The 11,002-nt window shown below is 20.7% G+C and overlaps 2 protein-coding genes across 2 annotated transcripts in view; one reads left to right on the forward strand and one right to left on the reverse strand. All coding sequences in view use genetic code 6, as the record gives it.

The window, feature by feature from the left end:
* Positions 1–3,134: 3,134 nt before the first annotated feature.
* TTHERM_001211821 (cyclic nucleotide-binding domain protein) lies at positions 3,135–4,933 on the forward strand (the record flags this gene model as incomplete). The annotated part of the gene is made up of 6 exons (XM_012798369.1): positions 3,135–3,205; positions 3,458–3,547; positions 3,800–3,889; positions 4,142–4,231; positions 4,476–4,565; positions 4,813–4,933. 6 exons carry the CDS (start codon positions 3,135–3,137, stop codon positions 4,931–4,933), a joined length of 552 nt encoding a protein of 183 aa, XP_012653823.1.
* A 411-nt stretch (positions 4,934–5,344) lies between these two features.
* TTHERM_01211840 (kinase domain protein) overlaps positions 5,345–11,002 on the reverse strand; it is a gene marked incomplete at its 5' end in the record, with an annotated part of 5,764 nt that continues 106 nt past the window's right edge. Inside the window, 20 exons of the mRNA XM_001019002.3 lie at positions 5,345–6,217; positions 6,916–7,005; positions 7,113–7,202; positions 7,310–7,399; positions 7,507–7,596; positions 7,703–7,792; positions 7,900–7,989; positions 8,097–8,186; positions 8,294–8,383; positions 8,620–8,666; positions 8,726–9,016; positions 9,076–9,135; positions 9,184–9,275; positions 9,334–9,528; positions 9,595–9,952; positions 9,997–10,104; positions 10,205–10,312; positions 10,404–10,511; positions 10,572–10,847; positions 10,950–11,002. The exon at positions 10,950–11,002 is cut by the window's right edge and continues 106 nt beyond it. Coding sequence (XP_001019002.3) covers positions 6,178–6,217; positions 6,916–7,005; positions 7,113–7,202; positions 7,310–7,399; positions 7,507–7,596; positions 7,703–7,792; positions 7,900–7,989; positions 8,097–8,186; positions 8,294–8,383; positions 8,620–8,666; positions 8,726–9,016; positions 9,076–9,135; positions 9,184–9,275; positions 9,334–9,528; positions 9,595–9,952; positions 9,997–10,104; positions 10,205–10,312; positions 10,404–10,511; positions 10,572–10,847; positions 10,950–11,002 — 2,456 coding nt within the window. The 3' untranslated portion in view covers positions 5,345–6,177. The remainder of the gene's footprint in view (positions 6,218–6,915; positions 7,006–7,112; positions 7,203–7,309; positions 7,400–7,506; positions 7,597–7,702; positions 7,793–7,899; positions 7,990–8,096; positions 8,187–8,293; positions 8,384–8,619; positions 8,667–8,725; positions 9,017–9,075; positions 9,136–9,183; positions 9,276–9,333; positions 9,529–9,594; positions 9,953–9,996; positions 10,105–10,204; positions 10,313–10,403; positions 10,512–10,571; positions 10,848–10,949) is intronic.

Consider the following 11,002-nt stretch of genomic DNA (forward strand, 5'->3'; position numbering starts at 1 on the left):
CTTCTACTCAATTATGTCTTTTTAAATGTATTTCAGTAATTATAATTGTTATTTACTAATATGATTTAAAAACTTATATCAGTACTTCAAATAATTTTTATTTTCATTATAAATGTTAGCTTTTTATTTAATTAATTAAAAACCATAAAAATTACAAAAATGCCTTCACTCGGGATCGAACCGAGGACCGTAAGATCTTCAGTCTTACGCTCTCCCAGCTGAGCTATAAAGGCTTAACAATATATGACTTTTCTTGTCAATAGAAATTATTTTATGAAAAAATAAAATAGAATTAAAACACAAGTTATTAAGTTAAAAAAATAAATAAAACGAAATAAATAGTTTTAAATTTAAATAAAAACAAATAATTTAAGTAAAATTTCATTAAATTAAAAAAAATTGATTTATAATTTTTTGTTAGAATTATAAATTAAAGTAAAATATTTAATTATTTATTTGCTATTTTAGTAAACAATATTACTACATTTAACTTGTGAACAAGCTTTTAAATTGAATAAAATTTCTTTTACACTATTTATACAGTTAATTTTTTATCAAATTCTCCTGAAAATCTGTTTTTTATAAATTAACTAAAAGGTAATCTTATTTCAAATATCTAAAATTTCAATTAAATATTTTTAATTATTCAACTTAGATAAATCATTTACTTAAATTACAAATAAAAAATATTTTCATTTAAAAAAAATTGAACATAAATTGATTTTAAAAATTTTAATTAATTTTTTAACTAAGTAAGAAGAAATTAAAAAAAAGAATTTTGGAAGAAATAAAAATATGATATAAGTAAAAAAATTAAAAGTAAAGAATGAATATGGCAAAAAATACAGAAGCTTAATAAAATAACCAAAATAATAATTTGGAAAAAAATGTTTATAAAGTGATTATAGTTAATTTTCTTATGCTTCTTAGGATATAGATTAATTTAAGAATAGCTACAAACATGCACATAAATTAGATTGAATAGTATTTAAATAAGAAATATATTATTCGATAGTTGGGGTATTGTGATATTGTAACAAATAAAAAATATTAAAATTATAGAACATTAACTACTAGAATTTTTTCAAATAGGAATAAATAAATAACTGACCATCTCTAATTCCTACTATATATATTTTTAAGTATATTTTTTAAATACAAATATTAAGTTTAAATAGTGAATGTTAAATTAATTTTTCTGTGATATCTCTTCATAAAACCAAATATTTAAATTTATATTTGATAATTAATTATTATATTTATTTGTTCTTTTTATCCATTTATAATTAATTAATTTATCAAATTTCATAAATTGCTATTCAATATTTTTGAAAAAATAAATAAATGAAATAATAGATTAAATATTACGACGAATTAGAAGAAGTAATTATTAATTTATTGATTAATATCCTTTAAATTTATTTTAATTAATAAAAAAAGTTTTTAAATTCTTCACTTTTATCTCATTAGGTTCTCCATATTTATCTGAGGTATAATTAATTAAAAAAATTACTTTTATTATTATTAATAATTTTTGTACATTTAATTTTCAATTTATTTAAATAAATAATTTTTATAAAAGAAATTATCATCATTATTTATTGATTTTTATTAAAACAAAATTTTTTAGCTATTTTAACCTAATTTCCATTTCAATTTTTAATTAATTATTTATTATTCATTTTTTATTATTTGATACTTTTTCTTCATTTTTTGCTATTAAAACTTACACTTAATAAAAGCAGTTTGTTTGTTTTGCATTGTAATATTTTTAATTATAAAAGTTAATTTAAAACATTAAAGCTCTTTTAATTTATTTGATTTGTTTTCCTTTTTCTTTTTATTATAATTTCTTATTTTTTGATTCTTTGTTAATTTAATTTATTATTAATTAATCTTATTATTTCATATTTTTTCTTCATTTTTCCTTCTAATTAACTATTTGATGATATATTTTTTCTTAAATATTTAAAAAGTGAAAATTAAATTGGTGATGAAGGTGCATCAGGCTTAGGTTCTGCTTTAGCAAAATGCATTAATCTCTCAAATTTGACACTTGATCTTTGGTAAAAACAGTTTATTTGTTTTGGATTGTGATATTTTTAATTATAAAAACTAATTAAAAACAATAAAGCTCTTTTTTGTTTTTCTTTTTATCGTGCTTGCTTTTTTTTGTTTTTTCTTTGTTAATTAAGCTCTTCATTTATTTTAAACATTTGCTTTTATTATTAATTAATCTTATTATTTCATATTTTTTCTTCATTTTTTCCTTCTAATTAACTATTTAATGATATATTATTTCTTCAATATTTTAAAAGTTGGAATCAAATTGGTGATGAAGGTGCATCAGGCTTAGGTTCTGCTTTAGTAAATTGCATTAATCTCTCAAATTTGACACTTAATATTGAGTAAAAACAGTTTATTAGTTTTGGATTGTGATATTTTTAATTATAAAAACTAATTAAAAACAATAAAGGCCTTTTTTGTTTTTCTTTTTATCGTGCTTGCTTTTTTTTGTTTTTTCTTTGTTAATTAAGCTCATCATTTATTTTAAACATTTGCTTTTATTATTAATTAACCTTATTATTTCATATTTTTTCTTCATTTTTTCCTTCTAATTAACTATTTAATGATATATTTTTTCTTCAATATTTAAAAAGTGAAAATTAAATTGGTGATAGAATAGAATAGAATAGAAATACTCGCACATATAAATGCACTCAGAATACATCTTAAGGATAATATTTTATAATAGTTTTATATATATATTTTTTTATTATTTATTTATTTGATGTATTTTAAATACAAAGAATTGTTAGCTTCATATAAAATTTCATTTTTCTTGCTTTTGTTTTGATCTTAGGTAAAAACAGTTTATTTGTTTTGGATTGTGATATTTTTAATTATAAAAACTAATTAAAAACAATAAAGCTCTTTTTTGTTTTTCTTTTTATCGTGCTTGCTTTTTTTTGTTTTTTCTTTGTTAATTAAGCTCATCATTTATTTTAAAATTTTGCATTTGTAATTAATTAACCTTATTATTTCATATTTTTTCTTCATTTTTTCTTTCTAATTAACTATTTAATGATATATTTTTTCTTCAATATTTAAAAAGTAAAAATTAAATTGGTGCAATGGGTGCATCAGGCTTAGGTTCTGGTTTAGCAAATTGCATTAATCTCTCAAATTTGACACTTAATATTGAGTAAAAACAGTTTATTAGTTTTGGATTGTGATATTTTTAATTATAAAAACTAATTAAAAACAATAAAGCTCTTTTTTGTTTTTCTTTTTATCGTGCTTGCTTTTTTTTGTTTTTTCTTTGTTAATTAAGCTCATCATTTATTTTAAAATTTTGCATTTATTATTAATTAATCTTATTATTTCATATTTTTTCTTCATTTTTTCCTTCTAATTAACTATTTAATGATATATTTTTTCTTCAATATTTTAAAAGTGGAAATTAAATAGGTGCAATGGGTGCATCAGTCTTAGGTTCTGCATTAGTTAATTGCATTAATCTCTCAAATTTGACACTTAACATTGAGTAAAAACAGTTTATTTGTTTTGGATTGTGATATTTTTAATTATAAAAACTAATTAAAACAATAAAGCTCTTTTTTGTTTTTCTTTTTATCATGCTTGCTTTTTTTTTGTTTTTTCTTCATTAATTAAGCTCATCATTAATTTTAAACTTTTGCTTTTATTAATAATTAATCTTATTATTTCATATTTTTTCTTCATTTTTTCCTTCTAATTAACTATTTAATGATATATTTTTTCTTCAATATTTAAAAAGTGAAAATTAAATTGGTGATGAATGTGCATCAGGCTTAGGTTCTGCTTTAGCAAAATGCATTAATCTCTCAAATTTGACACTTGATCTTCGGTAAAAACAGTTTATTTGTTTTGGATTGTGATATTTTTAATTATAAAAACTAATTAAAAACAATAAAGCTCTTTTTTGTTTTTATTTTTATCGTACTTGCTTTTTTTTGTTTTTTCTTTGTTAATTAAGCTCATCATTTATTTTAAACATTTGCTTTTATTATTAATTAATCTTATTATTTCATATTTTTTCTTCATTTTTTCCTTCTAATTAACTATTTAATGATATATTTTTTCTTCAATATTTAAAAAGTTGTAATAAAATTGTTGATGAAGGTGCATCAGGCTTAGGTTCTGCTTTAGCAAAATGCATTAATCTCTCAAATTTGACACTTGATCTTAGGTAAAAACAGTTTATTAGTTTTGGATTGTGATATTATAAAACTAATTAAAAACAATAAAGGCCTTTTTTGTTTTTCTTTTTATCGTGCTTGCTTTTTTTTGTTTTTTCTTTGTTAATTAAGCTCATCATTTATTTTAAACATTTACTTTTATTATTAATTAATCTTATTATTTCATATTTTTTCTTCATTTTTTCCTTCTAATTAACTATTTAATGATATATTCTTTCTTCAATATTTAAAAAGTTGGAATCAAATTGGTGCAATGGGTGCATCAGGCTTAGGTTCAGCTTTAGCAAAATGCATTAATCTCTCAAATTTGACACTTAACATTGAGTAAAAACAGTTTATTTGTTTTAGATTGTGTAATTTTTAATTATAAAAACTAATTAAAAACAATAAAGCTCTTTTTTCTTTTTCTTTTTATCATGCTTGCTTTTTTTTTTTTTTGTTAATTAAGATCATCATTTATTTTAAACTTTAGCTTTTATTATTAATTAACCTTATTATTTCATATTTTTTCTTCATCTTTTCCTTCTAATTAACTATTTAATGATATATTTTTTCTTCAATATTTAAAAAGTTAAAATTAAATTGGTGATGAAGGTGCATCAGGCTTAGGTTCTGCTTTAGCAAAATGCATTAATCTCTCAAATTTGACACTTGATCTTCGGTAAAAACAGTTTATTTGTTTTGGATTGTGATATTTTTAATTATAAAAACTAATTAAAAACAATAAAGCTCTTTTTTGTTTTTCTTTTTATCGTGCTTGCTTTTTTTTGTTTTTTCTTTGTTAATTAAGCTCATCATTTATTTTAAATTTTTGCATTTAATATTAATTAATCTTATTATTTCATATTTTTTCTTCATTTTTTCCTTCTAATTAACTATTTAATGATATATTTTTTCTTCAATATTTAAAAAGTGTAAATTAAATTGATGATTATTAATTAATTAATATACTCGCATATAAATACATGTATTTATACACTCAGAAATGTTTCTTAAAATTAAACATAAAGATTAAATTTATAAATTTATAAATTTATTTATTTGTTTTATTTATTTATTATTTATTAGTTTGTATATTTCTTTATGAATTTTTGAAGTTTGTTTAAAAAATATCAATTTCTCTTGTTATCCGAATTCAGAGGTCCGAAAAAAAGAGAAAGTACGGTATTTAGACTGTAAGCAATTTTAGAAAAAATATCTAATAAAAATTTATTGATTACACCACCTTTTTATAATCATTTAAGCTAGGATTCGATTAGGGGTTACATTACCTAAAATAGTGTAATGGTAATTATTTGAAATACCTTATAAATTGATATTCCAATTTAAATTAGGTTATTTATATATAATGAAGAAAAATATAAATAAAACATATAATTATCCAGATACTCATAGCTTTTCTATTAGGACTAAATGATTCTGAAATGTGGAAAAGGAGTAAAAAAAAAATATTGCCATTATTTAGATAAGCTATCTAATCAAAATGTAGCATTTAACTTCCACATAGTGTCACACACAAACAGATAAGAATTTATATAAAAAGTTAATTAATGAGATGAGAAGATGTATTATCATTAATAATCAAATATTTTCTAAGAAATGAAAATTAAGGCTTTATTAGAAAATATAAAAATTATAAAATATATAATTATTAAGTATATACTTGGTGTCTATAAATGTATGAAATATATATATAATTTCATTTAATTTAATAATTAAAAAATTATTTTTGATTTTTTATTAAGTAAAAAATAATTAAAAATTTAATTTTCTATTAAATGCTCTTATCTAAGAGACTCATTAAAGATTACCCATATAACTTTTCTATTTCTTTATTTTTAATTTTACTAATAATATATTATAAAATCGAAAATTCCTTCTATTAATTTTTAGGTTAAATATATTTTTAATTAATCTATTTTAAAATCAACTGCCTTCAAAAAATCGAACATTTTTCTTCTTCTTCTTCTTATTATCTAATTAAAATTAACAAAAATGTATAATTAATTAAATATTGTTTAATTTTTTGATTTCTTTAATGATTTATTTAAACTATAAATTGAGAAAATGTGTAATAAATTACTCAAGGTTGAGGCTTAAAGTGGAGAGATTAGTACATTTAGCTATTTCGGAAGCAACTGCTTTCGCCCCATCTGAACCTATTTTATTCAACCTAATTAAAATTAACAAAAATGCTTAATTAATTAAATATTGTTTAATTCTTTGATTTCTTTAACGATTTATTTAAACTATAAATTGAGAAAATGTGTAAAAAATTACTCAAGGTTGAGGCTTAAAAAGGAGAGATTAGTACATTTAGCTATTTCGGAAGCAACTGCTTTCGCCCCATCTGAATCTATTTGATTCCTCCTAATTAAAATTAACAAAAATGCTTAATTAATTAAATATTGTTTAATTCTTTGATTTCTTTAATGATTTATTTAAACTATAAATTGAGAAAATGTGTAAAAAATTACCCAATGTCAAGGATTAAAGTGGAGAGATTAGTACATTTAGCTATTTCGGAAGCAACTGCTTTCGCCCCATCTGAATCAAATTTATTAGACCTAATTAAAATTAACAAAAATGCTTAATTAATTAAATATTGTTTAATTCTTTGATTTCTTTAACGATTTATTTAAACAATAAATTGAGAAAATGTGTAAAAAATTACTCAAGGTTGAGGCTTAAAGTGGAGAGATTAGTACATTTTACTATTTTGGAAGCAACTGCTTTCGCCCCATCTGAATCTATATTATTAGACCTAATTAAAATTAACAAAAATGCTTAATTAATTAAATATTGTTTGATTCTTTGATTTCTTTAATGATTTATTTAAACTATAAATTGAGAAAATATGTAAAAAATTACCCAATGTTGATGCTTAAAGTGGAGAGATTAGTACATTTAGCTATTTCGGAAGCAATTGCTTTCGCCCCATCTGAGTCTATATTATTAGACCTAATTAAAATTAACAAAAATGCTTAATTAATTAAATATTGTTTAATTTTTTGATTTCTTTAATGATTTATATAAACTATAAATTGAGAAAATGTGTAAAAAATCACCCAATATCGAGGATTAAAGTGGAGAGATTGGTACATTTAGCTATTTCGGAAGTAATTGCTTTCGCCCCATTTGAATCTATTTGATTCCTCCTAATTAAAATTAACAAAAATGCTTAATTAATTAAATATTGTTTAATTTTTTGATTTCTTTAATGATTTATTTAAACTATAAATTTAGAAAATGTGTAAAAAATTACCCAATTTCAAGGCTTAAAGTGGAGAGATTAGTACATTTAGCTATTTCGGAAGCAACTGCTTTCGCCCCATCTGAATCTATTTGATTCCACCTAATTAAAATTAACAAAAATGCTTAATTAATTAAATATTGTTTAATTCTTTGATTTCTTTAATGATTTATTTAAACAAAAATTGAGAAAATGTGTAAAAAATTACGAAAGGTTGAGGCTTAAAGTAGAGAGATTAGTACATTTAGCTATTTCGGAAGCAACTGCTTTCGCCCCAACTGAATCTATTTGATTCCTCCTAATTAAAATTAACAAAAATGTTTAATTAATTAAATATTGTTTAATTCTTTGATTTCTTTAACGATTTATTTAAACTATAAATTGAGAAAATGTGTAAAAAATTACGAAAGGTTGAGGCTTAAAGTAGAGAGATTAGTACATTTAGCTATTTCGGAAGCAACTGCTTTCGCCCCATCTGAATCTATTTGATTCCACCTAATTAAAATTAACAAAAATGCTTAATTAATTAAATATTGTTTAATTCTTTGATTTCTTTAATGATTTATTTAAACTATAAATTGAGAAAATGAGTAAAAAAATACGAAAGGTTGAGGCTTAAAGTGGAGAGATTAGTACATTTAGCTATTTTGGAAGCAACTGCTTTCGCCCCATCTGAATCTATTTGATTCCTCCTAATTAAAATTAACAAAAATGCTTAATTAATTAAATATTGTTTAATTCTTTGATTTCTTTAATGATTTATTTAAACTATAAATTGAGAAAATGTGTAAAAAATTACCAAAGTGAAAGGCTTAAAGTGGAGAGATTAGTACATTTAGCTATTTCGGAAGCAACTGCTTTCGCCCCATCTGAATCTATATTATTAGACCTAATTAAATTTAAAAAAAATAATAATAAATTGAATAAAATCAATTATAAAAATGTTTCAAATAAAGTAACCCTTATATTTATTTTTTATTTCATGTATTTTTTTAAAAATTATTATTTTTTTTCTACAAAAAATTAAAAAATTGAATTTAACTAGTCAGATGAAAATATATTAATCTAATTCGTCTTATATTATTTGATAGAATATAGATAAATAAATTAATATAAAAGGTATACTCATAATCTAGAGCGAGTATTTTGCAATTTTTGAAGTATTTTAGTGCCTATTTAAAAAATAGATAAATAAAAAAATATATTTTAAAATAAAAGCAAAAAAAACTACAGATTCAGTTGAATAGTGTATTTTTGAGTAATATGAGTATTCTTTTTATTCCAAATTTAAGAGAATTTAAGATAAAGACTTTCTTTATTGTGGTTTAAAGACGACTGTTTAAAATATGATTTCATAAATCTATCCTTTTCTATTAATAACTTCATCTTAGAAGTTGATACTTCGTTCAAAGGGAATTTTGAATCCATTCTAATGATCAAGTGCTTTTTTCAAAATAACAGGTTCTAGTTTCTCAAAATTATCTAGAAGGGCAAGACAAACTCCAACTGAGAATATTTCACACTTTTAGTAAATTAAAAATCAATTTTAATTTAAATAATAAAATTAATTTATTTATTTACCTCTAATGTATATTATTATTTATCTATTAATTCTGGTGAATTATATCCTAAGGTTCCATACTTTTTTAAATTATTATTTAATATATTTTCAATATTTAAAATTATTACAATTCCTTAAGCGGGAGTGTATTCAAAAAATTTTTATTTATCTAAAAGACCTATAAATTCACAAGGTAATTTTCTAGATTAATCAAAATCGGCTATTTTATAAATAATATATTAAGCCTTTTTTTCTTCTGAAATTGATATATTTATTACCTAATTTAATAGTGGGTACATTAATCATATTATCGATGTAAAGAATATTATCTAACTTGATGTCTCCATGAACAATCTAATTACAATTAAGATAGTTGATAACATCAATAATTTAAACAGCAATCTTCATCTTCTAGCTTTCACTCAATAAGATCTGTCCTTCCTTAAGTTTGTTTAAGAATTGCTTTAAGTTACCTTGTAAATAATTGCAAATAAATTATTTAAATAAATATTAATTTCAATAATAAAAAGATTGATTACCTGTACACTTTTCTAATTCAAAAACAACAAAATCATCTTTGTTATTCACAGACATATAGAAAAAGTCATAGAATTTAATCACAAGAGGCATTTAACAGTCTCTCATAATTCCAACTTCTCGAATAACTTCATGTTTAGATTAAAATTTCTAAATTTTCAATGCTACTTTTCTTCCCTCAGGTTTGTTGAAAGCTCCCATGACCAATCCTTTTCCACCAACTGAAATAAATTCTAAATTACTATCATACTTCGGATTATTTTAGAGTATCTTTAGAATTTTTTCATATTCATCTGAGTTGATAGGTTTATATTTTTACTAATTAAACACCTTGATTAGCTTTTTAAGATGTTTCTAGTTCTAAAAAAGATTTTATTGAATTAATAAAATTATTAATTATTTACATTGCCATATTAGGAGAGTTCATAGATCTAGCTTTATTTTTTTTATTAGTATTCGATAGAACTTTTTTGAATTGAACTTATTAGCTCTGATTCCTGCTTTAATTGTGACTATAAAATTATTAATAAAGAATTAAAATATAAATAAGTTAATAAATTTATTTCTAATTTTAAAAAAGTTTTAATTCTATTAATATTATTAATTATTTACATTACCAAATTAGGAAATTTCTTAGATCTGATTTTATTTTTTTTACTAGTATTCGATTGATATTTTTCGAATTTAACTTATTTGCTTTGATTCTTACTTTAATTGCCACTAAAAGTTATTTAATAAAGAATTAAAAAAAATAAGTAAATCAATTTATTTCTAGTTTTAATTAAATTAATATAATTATTAATTTATTTACATTGCTATATTAGGAAATTTCTTAGATCTAGCTTTATTTTTTTGACTATTATTCGATAGAACCTTTTTCAATTAAACTTATTTGCTCTGATTCCTACTTTAATTGTGACTAAAAAGTTATTTAATAAAGGATTAAAAAATAAATAAGTTAATATATTTATTTAATTACTTTATTAATCACAGAATAGAGAGTAATGTTTATATACTGCTAATTCTAACGTATAAATTCAATTAACAATTCAATCGCAGATTTACGATTATCCACGTAGTAATTTAAGCACTGTTGTGCTATCTTGTAAATTGAAGATAACCTATTAATTTAATAGTTTGAGAAGATATTTCCATCTTTAATTTTTAGTTTGTCCTTATTTGTAGTACCACAAATATTGAATGTATTTATGTTATCTAATTCCAGAAAAATAATTCCTAATGAGAAAACATCAGACTAAATATGTAGAGTAAAAAAAATTTTATTTTTGTAGTTTTAATTATAAAATATAAAAAAAATTGAAAAAAACTTTTATTTTTAAATAAATATTAACTTTACCTATTTTTTCAATATTCCTTCTTCAATTTCTGGCGCAAAATAAACCTCGGTTC

The sequence above is a fragment of the Tetrahymena thermophila genome (genome assembly GCF_000189635.1).
Source record: "Tetrahymena thermophila SB210 genomic scaffold scf_8254591, whole genome shotgun sequence".
Classification (NCBI taxonomy): Eukaryota; Ciliophora; class Oligohymenophorea; order Hymenostomatida; family Tetrahymenidae; genus Tetrahymena; species Tetrahymena thermophila.